The following is a 17,913-nucleotide window of genomic DNA, read 5'->3' as shown; positions in this document are numbered from 1 at the left end:
TAGGTTGCTGAACTAGGCAAGACTTTATTTTGTTGAAACTGGAGCTTGTTCTGTTTGTCTGAGCTGTTTTTTCAAGTGTATTAAATACCTTGGCAAAAAGGAAATATGTAATAAGTACTGTATTCTTTCCCCCATGTGATTGGAAAAATCCAAGCAACTAAAATGAAGTCTATTTATTTTTACTTTGTACCCACAGAAACCCTCATTTTATTTCATTATGGATAAAATTGTTGGCGTGTTTACCTCAAACTAGAGCCCAGAGTACAAGCACTGTTCAGCCATCTAATACCTTTTCTTAATCTCATCACTGACTAGCTTCAGATTTCAGTCCTATTTACAGGTGACATACTTCAGCTTTTACATTATGGGAGGAGATTGCAGTGGTCACCCTACAAGGTGATATTTGCCGCTCCACTAAATATATAGTAGGTAGCGTGGAAACCTTGATGACGTAGTGATTACTTGTAGGACTAGTTGGTGAACTGCTGTAGGTGTGATGAGTTCATCTGAAACCCAGTCACCTTTCAAAGATTAACACTCTCTAGAAAGCTCATTAGTGGTCAACAAATTCATGGGTCAAAGAATGAACAAGTAGTGCTACAGCCACTGAATACAAAACTCTGTGATCAATATACCACAACAATAAATCCACCTGCTGGTTTTAATGATGTGGCTGATGGTTGTATACTACAACTGATACTACTAATGTGCATTTCACACTGCAGACAGAACAGGGTTTGCATCCAGAGTATGGTTAAGTTAAATCACATTGATAAGAATAGAAACAGACAGCGGGTTATATTAATTGTTAAGAAACTCATCCATGTGCTCTGACTGCTGCAATATTAACATTAAAAAATTAAAAACTTAAATGAAAATTACTGCTAAAGCAAATGCAGAAGGATACAAATGTTGTCAGTTTTCTTTGTGACAGTATAAAGTATACAGTATTGTTTATTATATATATATTCAAGTATAAAGGATTAATAAACACTTTTCATAAGACTTTGTTTTGCTGAGCACCACAGCTATTTCAAAGTCAAACGTCAGTAACTGATCACACTGGCATGTGAGGGGTTGTTCCTGATAAGTGACAAAGGTCTCACATCTACTGAATCACATGTGCCTCACGTACAATCTGCTGTTTTTTCATAGCCCAGCAATGTTACCATGGTAATGAGAAGGAAGTGAGTACTGTCAATGGCACAATGTTAGTCAAGACAGTCACACTTCCAATTTTAAAATGAGGTCTCGGTGCAACAGACTAATGTGCTGCATGTCACTGTGTATGGACTACTGTGTTTCCCAGTAGTGTAACTGTAGACACAGCATAAAACATAAGGGTAGCGAGTGAGTCCACGTGCAGCATGAAGGACTGCTCTCAGTTCACAGTGTTTGGTGACTCTCCGTAACGCCTCAGTACATATAACCGTTTTTGGGCAAAAGAGGGAGAGCAGAATGAGTTAAGCCAAGCTAAAGGGCAGATTGTAACAGAGCAGCCCGTGGCATCAACCGGTGAGCAGGACTGACTAGCAGTAGGCTAGAAGGAACAGTTACATTCTTGGATCTCCATAAGCACTGTCCTAGAAATCTCTGTGTGAATTACATTTGCAATGTACCTTCACACCTCGGATGGTAAATATTCAAAAGTAGTTGTAACACCAAATACACTGCCCGTCCAAAAAAAAAAAAACAAGAAGTCACCACCTGGATTTAACCAAGCAAAGAGGTAAGAGCCTCACATTGGATAATTACTGCATGGATGATTATGGCAACAAGTTATTTAAGCCTAACTGATGCAGACACACCCTTAGAAAAGATGTTTCAGAAGAGTCAAATTATTGGCATAAATCAAACAAAGAAAACATCTAAGGAGAAGAAGAAGGTCATGTGGTCTGATGAGTCCAGATTTACCCTGTTCCAGAGTGATGGGAGAATCAGGGTAAGAAGAGAGGCAGGTGACATGGAGCACCCATCATGCCTAGTGCCTACTGTACATGCCTGTGGGGGCAGTGCTATGATCTGGGGTTGCTGCAGTTGGTCAGATCTATGTTCAGTAACATTATGTGTCCAAAAAATAAGGTCAGCTGACTACCTGAATCATCTTCACTCATTTCCACTTATAGATTGGCCACCACAGACCTTAACCCCATTGAGAATCTTGGGGATGTGCTGGAGAAGACTTTGTGCAGCAGTGCGACTCTCCCGTCATCAATACAGGATTCTGGTGAAAAATTAATGCAACTCTGGACGAGAATAAATGTTGTGACATAGCAGAAGTTATCAAACGATGCCACAGAGAATGCGTGCTGTAATCAAAGCTAAAGGGGGTCCAATGAAATATTAGAGTGTGTGATTTTTGTTTCTGCGGGAGGGCGACCAAACTTTTCCATTTTTTTTTCTACCTACATAATTCAGTGACTAAACACCAAGTTGTGAGTGCATGTTGTTTTTGGATAAAACCATCTGTGAAATGTAAATGCAATGTGGTCTTACAACCCCGCCTGTGTTAAAGCTGGGTGGGCTGCTTTAACTTCCTTTTAAAACTGATAACTTGCCATTCACACTTATTTCACCCAGCGCTTGGTTAGGTGTATAGAGGTGTGAAAAGATGGCGCGCTTTAGACTTTTTTATGCTGTGTCTACAGTTACATTTGCCCCTTTAACATATATTAATACGTAAGACAATACATGCCATCATGTTGCCATCATTTGAACAATTATCATGTTTCATCACAACAGGCTTAGACCTGGAATAAACTCGGTTCCCCTCAGACACGACTGGACGACACTTCACAAAAAACAACTTTAACACTGTTAGGATCAGATGAGATAAGGAGCTTTCCCATAGCTTCAGTTCAGGTCATTGGCAGAAACCTCTACTTCACCACAAGCCAAAATATTTGTAACACAGCAGCAATGACTCACTAAATGTCAAAGGTCAGTGCTACAAATTTCAGACAACACTGTCACTAACTGAGACACTGTTCACTCCACGTTCTCACACCACAACACGATTCCTAGCCAAGCAAAGTTGTTCCTCCCCATTGTCTGTTGACAATGTGACTTACAGGCTCAAATATAAAGACTGTGGTTTGTGTTGACGTTGGTACTGGGATCCACGGTTCTTCCACAGAAATTAGACTAAATGTACACGTGCAGAAAATTTTTTCCAGACAACCACCATTTACTTCGTTTTCTAACTTAATATATTAACTCTTTAGGGTCGACATCTTGATGTGCTCTTTATGGATGTGAGGATTCATTAAAATATGCTTCCTTACAAAGACCTCCCAAGCCCATGTGAGAATTTAACATTAGAATAAAAGCACAATATGAACTTGTATTATCTACTCTATGTAAGGATTGACCGTGCTGGAAGTTCTTGACAATTATTAAATATATAATATAATACATCTTGAAATAAAATTGAAAAAACGTAATATAAAAATTAAGTAATATACTTTGTGGTCATGATGTGACATTCTGAGAGTCTTGCAAACTTCCCGTCGCCTTTCTGTTGCAATCAATTTGCTGTTTCCTCATTCTCAAATATGGCTGTAGCCTCGTGTTGCACGAATTACAACAATTGAGATGTTCCTATTGTGGGTTCGATGAATGAACTCGAGAATTACCCCAAAGAGGCACAAGACAGAAGAACAGTCCTCTCATTTGTCTTCAACAGGCTTTAATTTCCATCCCCTTACAGAGGACTACCAAAACACACAGAATGTGAAGATCAGGATTTGCCTATCACAGTTACTGTCATTTGCATCTGTGCTGCCAGACTAAAAATAATGTGAACACAGCATGCTTTCAGCCACTGCTGTCGATTTGGCTTGTCCAGTTAAGAAAAGGAAGGATCTGCAGCAGCAGGGGGAAAGGAAAGGACACAGACATATAATAGGGAGGACGGCATCAAGAGCGGGAGTTATACATGCAGTTCAGTGTGAGTATGTGTTATTTCTAGCCGTGAGGTAGGAGGAGAGGAGGAACAGGAGAGGGGAGGGGGGGTGCTTCCTCTTAGGTCTGGGCTGAACTCTTGATGTATCCCAGCAGCCCCCATCCATAGCAACAGCAACCTTAGTATATAAAGCCGTGTAGCAGGGGGAAACCTCCTAAGTGTCTCTCAGTCGCAGTATGATCAGGACCGAGAGCCTGAGAGTGAGGACTTAACAAAACAATGCCCAGCCTAATCGTCGAACCACTCAACACACAGCACTTCATCATGGACAGAGATGACAGGAAGAGAAACAAGAACATGTGAGTGAAACTTACTTATCTTTTACTTGTGACACCAAGACAGGGCTTCCAGTAAATATACTAATCTTGGTGCTTAATGATAAGTTGTTTGTAGTTCAATCTTTTAATACTAATTAAGATATTTTCTAAGTGATGTTTGGCTTTTTTTTTTTTTGGTTCATTCAACAAATCGTATAAAAAGAGATAAGATTACATTTAAGAGCATTATGAATCTTTTAGAGTAATAATGTCATCTAACTTTACACCACATGCTCTTTCGTCTAATTACTAATGTGCCCAACATGCTTTATCAGACTTATTTGAACATAATAAAAATGTATTTCCTGTCTCTACACAGTGGAAAGAACTTCATGTGCCGACTCCAGTGTATGTTCTCACACTCATCAAGCTCTGAGAGGTAAGGAGACTTATGGAGTGTTTTGCATACATTTCAGTTTTAAAATAGCCAGCCTGCTGCTATGATTTCCATCTATGGCATTATGAAAGGATTCAAATGAACTAGAGACACCATGTTTGCTTTGGCACAGTGCACACACACGCCAGCATATCCCATGGTTTGACGTTTTTGTGTGAATTTGATAAGCACATCTGCTATGCTTTCTCGATTACTCTGTCTGTGTCCTTGCAGCCCTCGCAGTTCGCCTTGGCTGTATTTCACCCAAATTTGATTCTGTTTGAGTAATCCAACTTGCATTCTCTCCCAGCAGGCTAAGTTTAGAAGATACCCAACAATGGTCACAGTCACTGGAACGGCTTCTGGAGTCTAAATGTAGGTTGCTTTTCCCAGGAGGATGAAAATACTGCTAGAACAGTAAATTATGTTTATGAGAAAAAGAGTTCAGAGAGAATAATTGGTTTTTAAAAAGGCTGAAAAGGGGTGTTGCCTGTGCTTCATGCTTGGCGTGTTTTCTGTTCTTTCCTTAGATGGACTGGCTACCTTTCGCAACTTTCTCAAATCTGAGTACAGCGATGAGAATATTGAATTCTGGCTCACCTGTGAGGATTACAAGAAGATCAAGTCTTCATTCAGAATGTCCTCAAAAGCAAAGAAGATATATGAGCAGTTCATCAAAGCAGAATCTCCTAAAGAGGTAAGTCTGAATCAGGAAATGCTCACATTCATGCGCGAACACACTATTTGGGTCTTATATATTATACATTACTGCAGATCTAATAATGAAAATATATCTCAAGCACAGCACTGGAGTCTGACAGTGTCTCTTTGAATATTCTGCTCTTGGTTAAATCCCTTCATTCCTATCTGTGTGCCTCATTCCAGATCAACATTGACTATCACACCCGAGAACAGATCAAAAGGAACGTCAAGACTCCCACCATGCACTGCTTTGACGATGCTCAGAAGATAGTTTACGGGCTGATGGAAAGAGACTCGTACCCGCGGTTCCTCCGCTCGGACATTTATAGAACTCTCCTGGAAAACCTTGCTGCTGACGCCACGAAGGGATGAAAGCACGGTCAAGGGGAAAGAGAAAGGACTTAAAACCCATAACTGGAATGTTTGAGCTTCTTCAGGAAGAAGGCCTAACATGAAGGAAGGAAGGTCGACCCGCATGGCACAAAGACACATCCAGAGGCCTCACACATCAGTGTTAGCACCAGGAGAAGAACCGTGTCTTAGTCCCATCATAGGAGGAGACGCACACTGAGCACCACACACCTGAGGATCATGTAACATGCAGAAGAAGAAAAATGACCAGTCTTAAGTATAATGACACTGTAGTGTGTGTTTGCACTGGATAAGTCTTGTGTACGTGTGGCAAATAGAGCACTTTGACAATGAATGAATCACCAGGGCGCCTGACGCCCACTGAAACAGCCAAGCTGCGTAAGCAAACCATGCAACGGACCTCCTTTGGCCTTCTTTGCAGAGGTGTTTCCTGTGCAGATTAAGATAGAGGATGTAAGATGCAACGGTCACACTCGATTAGTGACGTGCATGTGTGTGTGCGTATGTGTGTGTGTGAGTTAGCGTGAGAGAAAAAATGTGTAGTTGTAGCGTTGAACTGCCACATACACAGAATAAGCTGTCGCAAGAAGTGCTGGCCAATTATCCAATGACAGCACTACGGAGGCCAACGAAGGCCACTTTGTTCTGCAAGAGGCATTTTGGGACACTTTAAAAGAAGATTTGAATTTTGTTTCTTTATTTTCTAGATTGGAACAATTTAGAGTTTTAAAAACTGATTTAGATATATGTATTTATGTTTTTTTTAGACTTGGGCTGCTTAATGCTGATATGTTGCGCCATGGTTTAACCTTTTTACGGTTAATTAACAAAAAGTTGATATTTTTCTTTCAGTAAAAATACAAGATAATTATAATAATATAAAAAAAACAATAATACATATTTTTGGTGTGGAATCTAGATCAAATTCTGCACTACAGCAGCTACCCATTTATGGCCAGTGACGTCTACTTTAATTCCTCATCACACCAAATTCTTACCGCACAGTTGTGATTTTATATAATAAACTATGTGAGTGGAAATGTAATAGAAATGCACGTTGCATGATAGGATGTTAAAATGTCTTGTATACCCTGAGAATAGGCTTTATTACTGCGTTCCAAGCACGTTGTTTGAATGTATTCTTAGGGAGTTACTAGTTAACTTAAAAGTAAATCATGTATTATTTATTGTGGACTGTCACCATTTGAGTACAAAGTTTGTTGCAGTGTTGAATTGCTTGTTAAAATGTTAGTAATTTGATTGACATTAAATTATTTCAATTGCCGACTTGGAAGCACTGTTTTTAGTAAACCGCACTACTCAAGTTTAGCTTTTCTGCTCTCAAGACTTTTTGTACTTTGCGCTGCGATTACAGTCTCATTGTTTAAAGAAGACAACAACACACTTCCAGTGAAATAGATCTTAAAACATTGCATTAGAAAATGAATGTGATGTTTGCATAATTATTGTCTCTTGTATGTTTAAAACAAATACTCCATGTGCATGCATGGAAACATATAGACTGTGCCAAGTTTTTGTGGGCGTATTTACACTGTTATGGAGATACTAGTGCAGTTGTTGGCAAGGTTTTACACTCCATCCTCCTAAGTGACAAAGGATATATACAGTATACCTTCATAAAATAATGCTCCTGGTCTCTTATATTCAAACATTATCTGCATTTTAACTGAGAAACCTTTACTGCCATTGACAAGAAGATGGACAAACTGAGTATGCATTTGCAGCAAATGCAATAGTCGTTGCACGATAACTAAATATTTAAATACTGACAGAATGATTGTTATCTTTTTGGCTTTGAGTTTCAATTTCCGTTGTCTGAGGGTGATTACGTCAATTTAAAAAATTGTTCTTGTGATATCTGACAAAGGACTTTGGGTTGGCTTGCGGTTTTCTGTCACTCTTTTAAATCCCTGAAAGTTATCTGTTAACTTGAAAATTAAGAGCATGCTTGATTGGTGCTCTTTTAAAAACAGGAAGGACAGGACTTCAAGTTTCCTTTGAAATCAGTCATTGTGAGAAACGAGATTTTCTACGAAATGGAGCACACGGCATAATGAAACAGTGTTCTGTTTCACAGAAGCACTGATAAGCTGTGCTTTTTTCTGTTTATTTTACTTACAGTAATTCAAATGTAATGTTGCTGATAAGTTTCTTGTGGGGATTCACATTAATTAATTAATCAACCAAATTGTGTGTGCCTTGTGATGAGTCAAAGTTAACCAAAATTGAAAACCTTTTATTTTGTTTTGTTTTTCATTCCAACATGTTTGTATGCAACCAGGTACTATTTCTTTCATGCTGTAGAGCATGTTTCACATCTTCTATTACTTAATAGTTCAGAGTTTTCTCACAACATTTCATTTAATTTCACTTCATAATCTATTCGTTGGTCCATCTTCCCCTTTCAAAGAGCCAAATTATGTCGTTAGTATTTAAATAAAAATAATGCAGACATAAAATACAGTTAATCAAATCTGTTATAAATAAGAAAGTATATTAAAGCAAATAAATTATTATTTATTTGCTTTAATATACTATTTACTATTATTCTCCAACTGTGAAATGTAACCGGAGAGAGTTTGATTAGGGACAGGTGTCAACCTTCTTATATCACCTACACAATGAACATCCCAAACCAAACTGAATCCATAAAAACTAAAGACTTGTGATTGAACCTATGTTTTTCGTGTATCATTTCTTCCATCTTAATTTTCTGAAACACTCATACTGTACAACACAATATGTGAAGAAGTATTTGAACAAAGCTTGTTGGGTAATGTTTGGTTTTACTCTATGTGAATGTTACTCTCAGTAAAACACACTAACACACAGTGAGACATTTGAAATACGAGTGAAACAGCCTGATTATGCAGTTTCTATGTTCCTTGCTGGAATGCTGTCCAGCTGAACGGACCTCATTTAAATAGAATAAACTCACAAATCCCGCTGGTGTTAAAGTGCTTCAGTCCCACAGTGCTTCCAAATACGATGTCAAGTAACCTGCTGGAGCAAAGACAAGTGTAGCTGCATCAAATGCTACCAAATACAGCAACAGTCCACACACTCACTAATGGACTCGCCATTCACTAGTTATTTGACGTGTCCACAGCTGCTGCGTCATTCATTCTCTGTTTTAGAGAATTCTATAGTTGAAAGAAAAAGTAATGACGATTATGGTGATTATTATTAATAATAATTATTATTAATGGTGATTTTATGGTTTTCTGGACTCCTGGATATTGTGCAGGTCTAATCCACAGCTACAGGAAGCACTTACTTGATGTCACTGTAGCCAAAGGTGGTTTAACTAGTTACTGAAATTCTGCTTGTTAAACAAGCAGAACTGTATGTTTAATGGGTGTGTTCAATAAAGACATGAAAGTTTATTAGACCACTTGTTAAGTAAATGAGACGCTATAGGCTGCAGACCTTGATAGTGTTGACGTAGTTGTCGGCCTAATGTTTATTCATTTCACTGAGAATCTACTGTAACTCCCTACAGCCCAGCTTTATCATTGGCTGTTGTATAAGTTGAATAACAAATCTGCAGAAATATTGACATTTTCAAAATCTGCACCTCTCTACACCTTTCAGCGGCTCAAAGATTACTTCTAAACAAAACCAAGTGTATAATGCACATTGAGTATTTGACGATACAATAAGAGATGAGATCATTCTCCATGAAAACTAACTGTGTTCACACATACAGAGTCAGATGTCCTTTAGTGCATACACCTCCAGATCTACTGTGCCTCTAAATTCCAGTGATGGTCATTACTTCTCCATCTGCGTAATGCAGAATAACAAAATCAGCTTACTTATTTACATTAAGTGTACATTTGGCATTGTGGCAGACACTTTTACCCAAAGTGACTTACAAGTGTACAGTACAAGGCAAGCAAAAAAATCTAAGTCAAGAAACTTGTCCTTTAAAATGTCCTTCAAAAGGACAGAAATGTCTTAACGTATCTGTATGTATGTGACTTTATGTTAAAAAGGTGACAAAATGCATAGCATGAGCAGCCTGTCAGCAGCAGGAGGTGTTTGAGGACTGTACATCATGTAGGTCATTCGCGTTTGATTCAGAGACCTAGTGTCCACTGTATCGCTACCAATGTTGAGACCAAACCTACAGCTGTGTTTGAGTGCACATGAACTCAGTGACTGACACTGGGAATACTAACAATGCTGGCAATCTGTTTCCCTGTTGTTCCTCTTTTTCATGTCTCTATAACTTGACATAGACACGTGACTTTGAATCTAGAAGCTGCATCGATACGTTTCTCACAGTTGTGTCGGAAAAAATCTCACTGAAGCACAGAAGTAAACAACTTTCTTCCCTTTGCATTCCGAACTTCATATTTCCAAAAAAATGCAGAAACAATAGGGTAAGGTAAGCACATAGGCTGCTGCAGCCATCACGACATTTCCTCCTCTCAAACGTGACTGCACTATCACGTGCAATCATGATTAGACCTGGGATGGGCCTGTCAATGTGCCTACTGCAGGTGATTGAATGCTGTACAATCTGTCTCTGATTAAATTGAAACGAATTGAACTACATTGCTCCCTCTTCCTAATTATGTTTTGTGTTATTAATATACTGTTGGACAGAATTCAATTGGCAAAGAACTACCTCACATGGCCAGAATGCTGTAAAACTAGCTTGCTGTATGTATTTATAATTGCTTGAACCTAATTATTTGTGGGGTGTAACGTACATTTCTACAGATAGACCAGTTCTAATAAATTTAATTTTTACTATCAGTTGAATGAGGTGAGAATTCTTCAATGTCAGCTTGTTTTATAAAAGTGGCTCCTCTGCAGTTCATGACCTGTGTACTTTCTGTGTTGACTCCCATTAAATGTACAAATACACACCCTTACAGTTCTGGAATTTTAGCCCATAAATTTGATGATTAAACATAGGTTCTGACTGCAGTTATCTATACAAACACTCAAGCACAGGCAAATAAAACACTTGACTGAACATTGATGGTGTATTCATGACGGCTTGGCACTGTTGGCTGTTTGACAGAAGACAAAAAAAGGCAAACGTATGAATAAAACAGACTATTGTCTTGATGTCACTTTAATTAATGTAATTTTACTGCATCATTCACAGATAAAACCGAGAAGCATTTGGTTTTATCTGTGAGTAGCTTTGCTGATTATTTATTCTGAATGGACTCATCATAACAGAAGTCAGACACTCCCAGAGCTACCAATGACTAAAGAGACAGAGAAAAGCCAGCTAGCCTTGTTTGTAGTTTAATGGAACTAATCAACGTGTAATGATTACTTGAGGTGGCACCAGAGGAGACGACGAATAGCACTGAACAAAAGTGACTGACCTGATTTCTCCCTGTGTTTCAGTTCAGTTTCAGCCTATTTTATTTTCACCATCAAGAAGATAAAGTGATAATGATATTAATAAAATATTTAATGAACAAACAAATAACCAAATAGTGTGCATGTGAGTGATCATAGGACTGCCAAGTTTCCATTCTAGAGCAGCGTGCTGAACTTTGCATATTCTCATGGCCTTCCGGGAAAACGTTTTTCCTGTAGCTGAATCCTCATATGAGATATGCTGCAGCCTGATACTGTCCCCACAGAGTCAGCAGTCAATGTGACATAGATGCTGCTTGTGCTAATAAAACAGGGCCACATGTAGTTTTTCTGTTTCAACTTGAACTCAGTCTGCATAGAAAACTGGCAAAATACAAATACCTGTACTACCTGCAGTGATGTCATGGGTAACACAACGCATCCATCACCATGGTGATGATGTTGTCATCCCAGCACTGCCTAGGATTGGTGGGGGCAGGAAGATTTAATCTGCTTTTCCTGTTGTAGCCTGTCTGATAGCGTAAAATTCAGGAAAGGGTTCAGTCAAGTCCCAACACAACCTTTCACCTATGCTCGTCGTCAAGGACGATAGTATATACAGCAGGTACTGTACACAGGAGAAGACGAGACCACTGCTTTCTGCTGTATCTGCAGTGGAAAAATAAATTAAAACTGTTTTGTTCTAGCAGGAAATGATACAAAACTTGTGATATCAGAAAATCAATTAAACTCTGATTTTGGAATCACGCTGTAACATAATTAAAACAATGAAAGCCTTCCTTTGTTTCTTTTCTGGGAGCAGTTTATCCACACTTTAATTAGTTTTGTTTGTTTGTTTTCTTGTGCATTACATTGGGGGAAGCAGAGTCAATGAAAAGCACACTCAAGCATAGTGACAATAAAAAACAAATCCTGCACAACTGGCACACACCTTGTAAAAATTACTCCAATACAGTGACTGTGCTGACATTATAACTTTCTCACATGTGAATTAGAGACAATTAACATTTTTGCACACAAATAATTATTAATCGAGGCAGATGGCCGCCCACCCTGAGCCTGGTTCTAATGGAGGTTTCATCCTCTAAAGGGAGTTTTTCCTCTCCACTGTCTCCTGGTGCTTCTCAAGTGGGGTTGTTATATTTTATATATATAAATATATACAGTTATATTTTGTAAAACTGTAAAGTGCCTTGAAATGACTTCTGTTATAATTTAATGCTATACCATTTTCCAATCCATATTAACCTTACTAGTAATGACATTTCATAACAATTAGATTATCTCAGCTTTCCACTTAGTTAATGTTAAAAACATAAATCAGATTTAACCAGATGTTTCATAGCAACCCAGCTCTGATCAGCGTGGAAAGAACTGTGTTGGTTTGCAGAATGCGTGGGCAGAGATCAGGTGCAGCTGTCCTGTTGGGATTTTATCCCACCATTATTAGTGAAACTTTAATCCTGAGTTACAGAGTTTGCTGCCAATATTGAAAGTCGCTTTCTTAGTATTTACTGTGCATTATTTATTTGTTTGCTTTTTTTTTTTTTTTACGTTTTTTAACCTTCTAATTGTTTTGATCTGAGATCATGTGCAGCAGCCAAAGTGGTTCATGAGCCTGTTTTCTACTTTTTTATATGTACTATACTGTATATTTACACAGTGTGTGTCAGTGTCCCACTTTATTATGTACAATCTAATCTAATACCAAGCAGCTCTACTTTTACATGGTTCGAGTTTTTGTTGTCACATAATTCTACTACTTGGTTATTATTGAGGTGATAGTGGGTGGTCAGTGGACATCTATAAATAAAATATATTAAAATGTGAATAAACATATAATAAGAACAAAAATAAATAAGGGGCCAAACCATTAAAATGTTAAAAATTCATGCCTGTGACCTTTAACTTCCTTAATATTGATAGAATTAGCCACTTGGGATATGTGCAGCTAAGCCAGAAAGGCCCATGGACAGGTTAAGAGGGCAGCCAGGCTTTCTGAATACCAAAACTTCCACAAAGAGAACAAACTCTGTAAGTCAGTGCTGGGAATCACCTTCTGCGTAAGGCCCTCTGGACAGACCTCATGCCTCAGTGGAAACTTGGCTCTGCTCTTCATCCACTTCTAAACAGACGGCTACTTACACACAGTCTGCACATCATAATAAACACACGAGGCGAACACCATGTTTACCCCCGTAGATCGCCAAACTGGTGCAACGGAGAGAGGGAGGTTAGTGATAGTCACAACACAACACAGCAGGTGACGCAGATGCGTTATAGGGCAGAGCATCTAGAACAAAATGTGATTATTCTTTACATGCCGAATGTGTGTCCTGTTCCTCAACAGAAATACCCTTTTAGTGTTTCTGGGATATGAGGTAGATATCGTCCCATATTGTTCCTGGAATAAGGTCTTCACTTTACTGCTTACTTGCTCTTACAGAGACTTTCAGTATTATGTGATTTTTAGATAAGGTGCAGCTTCTTTAGGTAACGTGTTACTGTGCTGCAAATGCTTTTACACCTATCATATATGTTTGACTCATTACTTTGCAGTTTGCTGATTTAAACATTATAATACATAGTATGCTCTCCTGGCCCCTTGCTATCAAAACATATTATTTTAATCTGTATGTTTCTTTTGCCAATTGAGTGTCATTAAAACTACCTGTAACAAAAGTGATGGAATGGAAACATGAGAGGGATGACGCATAAAAAAACTGCACCTACCGGTTTAGCTGATTACGCATTTGATTCATCTGATACTGTCATACAGTACATCTGCTATGGAAAGCAGTGGAGTGTTTGCCTATTGCACAAATGTCCTGAGCACAAGGCCACATGCATGACATCTGACATGTCTAGGTAATGAAACTGATCACCTCAGATTTAATCAATATGAACTCATCTATGATCAATGCAAGCTGGCAGTTAGTTTTTCTCTTACCTACTGGCTTAGCAAACATTTGCTGATTGAGACTGGATATGAGAGTCATAGTAGCACAGAATTCATTATACAGATGTAGGTGAGGCTAAATGTGCATTATAAACCTTGTTGAGTTATTATTAGCCCTATTTCTATGTCTCTTTCGGTGTTGACACTAAAGCTACCCCTTAGTGTCAGCATAAGATGCATGGGTATGTCAACTGAGTACAGTAATAAACCAGCGGTTTGATACGTATATTAAGACTAAAGTGTGTGCAGGAAGAAGTCGGGGCAGTTCGATGAGTTAACAACAAACAGGACTTTCCCACAGAACATCAAAGTTGGAGTCCAGTTTGGGACATTGTGTGTTGTAACAACAACAACAAATGGTTCCAGGAAGTACTTATTTCATCTATTAGTTTAACCTAACTGGCATCACATTGTGATGCTCCCAGGACATTAATTAATGACGCCAAAGGACGGACAAAGCGTCAGAATTTGATGCAGTGATGGAAGCAACATTACCTGATGCTCTGAAAATGAGAAGAACGTGTTTGAGGAACCTAAGAAGAATCAACCAATCCTGCAGCACAGTGAAGAACAAAACTTGGATTAACCAGGTGTCTGCAGCCTTCCTGTCATAAAACAGCTACAGTATAGCAGAGTCAGCGACATGCTAGTGCTGCTCCGAGCTCGTTTTGTTTGAAAGACACAAAGAAAAAATATTATAGATTTATAATATTAGATGATACAGTTAAAACACTCCACATCAGCTACTGTATACATGAGTATTATTGACCTACAAAACATGATGGTTGTACAGTTGCTACTGTCCAAATGACAAACCGGTTCAAACAAGATTCATTTAGCTTTTAATATAAACTGAAGTTAATTTCAGTGGGGTGGAAAACAATGCGTCTGCCCACAGTGCTATTTTTAAACATCTTATCTAGGAAAGAGACGACTGCACCATCGTCTTTGTGCCAAGCTATCATTTCTTGACGTGCCATCATAACAGAAGTAATAGTTCATTGATCCACACCCTGTGTGAGTAGTTCATTAAATATGAACATTAGAGGAAATGTGTTAAAGTGAAAATGAATCAACTGTACATCACTGAACTGTGCATGTGCAGCTCTTCGGCATGTGCTGCTTTTTTTTTTTTTTTGGCTCAACATGCTGCATGTGATGTTTTGCATTTCTTTCCAAACTGTGAAATACTGAATGCATCTGTATACAAATCATAGCACAGGTGCAATTTAGTTACAGCTACAGAAAAAGAAAAGCTCTGTTACTCCCTGGTAAAATTTTATTTTAAGAATAGGGGCAGTGAGTCTGTCATAAACGTCACATCTTGAACTTACGTTTAAAAATGGAAGCCAACAAGAATACGCAAGGAGGAAATGTTTATGTAGAGAGAGCCTATCGCTGCCTCGGGCTCTTGAAGTCATACCAGGGCAAGTCTGGTGTTTAAACAGGAGGAGCCAATCGCATTAAAGAGCTGTCATTCCAGACCCGCCTCCTGCCTGTCACGCTCTGGATCTCACACACTGGAGAGAAACTATAAAGTTGTATGACAAGTCAAGAGCAGAGCAGATTAAACTATGAGAGGGAGCCTTGCTGGTGTGTCATCCTAAAGCATGGCGTTCACAGACTGCATGACACCCACTGACCTGTCCGGAGAGAGGAAGGGGATGATGTAAGTCCACGTGTTTGGTTCTTTTGTCAGTCCCTTTTTTTAAAGAAGTCATTTTACTGATGACTGAACTCTCCTTTTTAACAGGAGGAAAAATTGGAGAAACAGGATCAGATTTCTGCTGAAGACAAATCCTTCCAAGTCGATATTACACCTAATGCAAAACAGAGCCTACAGGTAAGGTGCTGCCTTTTATTATTATTAAATGTATGGGCATGTCACGATAGTTGATTTAGTATGAAAGTGGGATTACACTGTCTCTATTATACAGAATAATATACATTTAACTTTTTTAATGTAATTGTGGCAGATATAATTCAAACTAATTTATCAACTAACTATAATTAAATAAAACATCTAATTCTAAATGAAATGTCCAAGACTATATGACATGGTCTAACAGCAAATCACCATTATAAGTGAATTAATGGGATCTTAATTCTAGTTTTTGTATCAACACCCGACTTTTGAACATCCACTTGGGGATTTTGTTACTTTTGCTACTTGAAACTCATTCAAATGCAGATTCGTTGTCGTTTTTTGTGCTGAAATCACCTCTAATGTGATCTCTGTTTCTACCCCTCAGGCCAAGTGCTGATGACGTAAACCAATGGGCGCAGTCGCTTGACAAACTACTCAGTCATAAACGTAAGTCTTGTACCATCCCTGTAAAATTACGTAAAGGAGTCTCAAAGGTCACCTGGTAACTATGTACCAAATGAAGGTAGTTTATTGGCCTCAGTAAAATTAAGGCTGCAACAGCCTTACACTTACTTTACCTTAATTTAATGAATGAATGTGTCCCAGTGCTTATTTTACCTGCCTTGTCTATAACACCTCTCTCTCTCTCTTATTGTCCTGCAGATGGCAAAATTGTCTTTTGTGTTTTCCTGAAGTCTGAGTTCTGTGAAGAGAACATTGAGTTTTGGACTGCCTGTGAGGATTTCAAGACCCTGACATCGCACAAACAGCGGGCTTCCAAGGCCGACAGCATTTACGAGGAGTTCATTAAAAGTGAAGCTCCTAAAGAGGTAACAGCAAACACATGCCTTCATAGCAGTTCCAGTAAATTCAAATACACAAGCGACTTTTCTAAGAGCTGATTACATTCACAATTCAGCGACCTTCAGCTTGATGAAAACACAACATAGTCTTTATTAAAAAATGGATGTCAAAGACTCATTCTGGATTTTTCTCTGTGCCCACAGATAAACTTGGATTACCACACTAGAAATGCTATCATCCAGAGCCTCCATGAGCCGACTGCAACTACCTTCGTGGCAGCTCAGAGGAAAGTTTACAGCCTGATGGAGAACAACTCCTACCCGAGGTTTATCCACTCTGACCTCTACAAAGAACTGTGTGCTGCTGCCAGGGGAGAGGGCAAGCACATTTAGTCCTAGTCAAACTAGACACCCACTCCTGGAGTCATTTGTTTACCACTGTGACTGAGTGAATAGAACACTGATAGTGTTTTATTCCAGGCACTGCCTCGGGATAATAGACCTGAATGCAAATCCTGAGCATAAACATTAACGGCAAGTGTGGAAAATGTAAAACTGAAGCCATTTTTAGTCTGGCCTTCTAACTAATCATCCCCATTCCATTGGAGGGATGATTAGGCTGCACGCTATATGCTGCTGCCAGCAGCACACAAAGCAGTTTGACTAAATGGGACCAAGGTTACATTTTCTCCACCGGGCCAGTACCTGAGCTTTCTTTACTGTGCTAATAGAATTTAATGTTATGAGCAATGATGCAGTTTGCTAAAATGCTCTTGAAGTGCAATAGCATTCAAAGCTGAGAGGACTGCTGATGTTACACTGTATATCTTACTGACAATGCTGTCTGAGTGTATATTCTGTGATGCTATCTACTTGAAATTTGTAGAGCTGTATAAATATTTTTTGTTGCTTAAAGTTTGCACAAAGTGTAAATTTGAATTTTAAATAATGTTTTACACATTTTCCACTGTGACAACACTATAATGTAAATGTAAATAGTATATATTACTATGATATTGTATGATGTGTACTGTTAATTTAAATTGGAGGCAGCTGGACTGTTAAGATTATTATTCTTCAATGCAACAGTGTCTGTGATGTGTTTATTTCCAAATTCAATGGAAACATTTTTGAGGTTCACAGTTCAATGGAAACAACATGTGTAAAAGAAATTATACAA

General features: G+C 38.6%; 2 protein-coding genes across 3 annotated transcripts; both read left to right on the top strand.

Moving 5' to 3' along the window:
• Positions 1 to 3,803: 3,803 nt before the first annotated feature.
• Positions 3,804 to 7,729, top strand: LOC113152868 (regulator of G-protein signaling 21-like). Of its 2 annotated transcripts, none has more exons than XM_026346352.1 (5): positions 3,804 to 4,263; positions 4,601 to 4,660; positions 4,971 to 5,032; positions 5,188 to 5,354; positions 5,543 to 7,729. In XM_026346352.1, exons 1-5 carry the CDS (start codon positions 4,184 to 4,186, stop codon positions 5,729 to 5,731), a joined length of 558 nt encoding a protein of 185 aa, XP_026202137.1. In that variant the 5' UTR covers positions 3,804 to 4,183; the 3' UTR covers positions 5,732 to 7,729. The 2 variants fall into 2 exon arrangements, with proteins under 2 accessions (XP_026202137.1, XP_026202136.1); XM_026346351.1 differs by having other exon boundaries at positions 3,861 to 4,263; positions 4,968 to 5,032; positions 5,543 to 7,171.
• A 7,885-nt stretch (positions 7,730 to 15,614) lies between these two features.
• Positions 15,615 to 17,913, top strand: rgs2 (regulator of G protein signaling 2). The gene is made up of 5 exons (XM_026344006.1): positions 15,615 to 15,732; positions 15,817 to 15,906; positions 16,316 to 16,377; positions 16,594 to 16,760; positions 16,938 to 17,913. Exons 1-5 carry the CDS (start codon positions 15,674 to 15,676, stop codon positions 17,124 to 17,126), a joined length of 567 nt encoding a protein of 188 aa, XP_026199791.1. The 5' UTR covers positions 15,615 to 15,673; the 3' UTR covers positions 17,127 to 17,913.

Source organism: Anabas testudineus, chromosome 4, assembly GCF_900324465.2.
Source record: "Anabas testudineus chromosome 4, fAnaTes1.2, whole genome shotgun sequence".
NCBI classification, from domain to species: domain Eukaryota; kingdom Metazoa; phylum Chordata; class Actinopteri; order Anabantiformes; family Anabantidae; genus Anabas; species Anabas testudineus.
Note: the sequence above shows the minus strand (reverse complement) of the source record. Positions and strands in the feature narration are given on the sequence as shown.

Excerpts from the sequence above, each read along its gene's own strand:
- rgs2 (XM_026344006.1), top strand. The coding sequence starts at position 15,674 with ATGGCGTTCACAGACTGCATGACACCCACTGACCTGTCCGGAGAGAGG. Across the intron at positions 15,907-16,315 it reads ATGCAAAACAGAGCCTACAG|GCCAAGTGCTGATGACGTAA; the intron begins GTAAGGTGCTGC and ends TCTACCCCTCAG. Across the intron at positions 16,378-16,593 it reads CAAACTACTCAGTCATAAAC|ATGGCAAAATTGTCTTTTGT; the intron begins GTAAGTCTTGTA and ends ATTGTCCTGCAG.
- LOC113152868 (XM_026346351.1), top strand. The coding sequence starts at position 4,184 with ATGCCCAGCCTAATCGTCGAACCACTCAACACACAGCACTTCATCATG. Across the intron at positions 4,264-4,600 it reads AGGAAGAGAAACAAGAACAT|TGGAAAGAACTTCATGTGCC; the intron begins GTGAGTGAAACT and ends GTCTCTACACAG. Across the intron at positions 5,355-5,542 it reads AAGCAGAATCTCCTAAAGAG|ATCAACATTGACTATCACAC; the intron begins GTAAGTCTGAAT and ends GCCTCATTCCAG.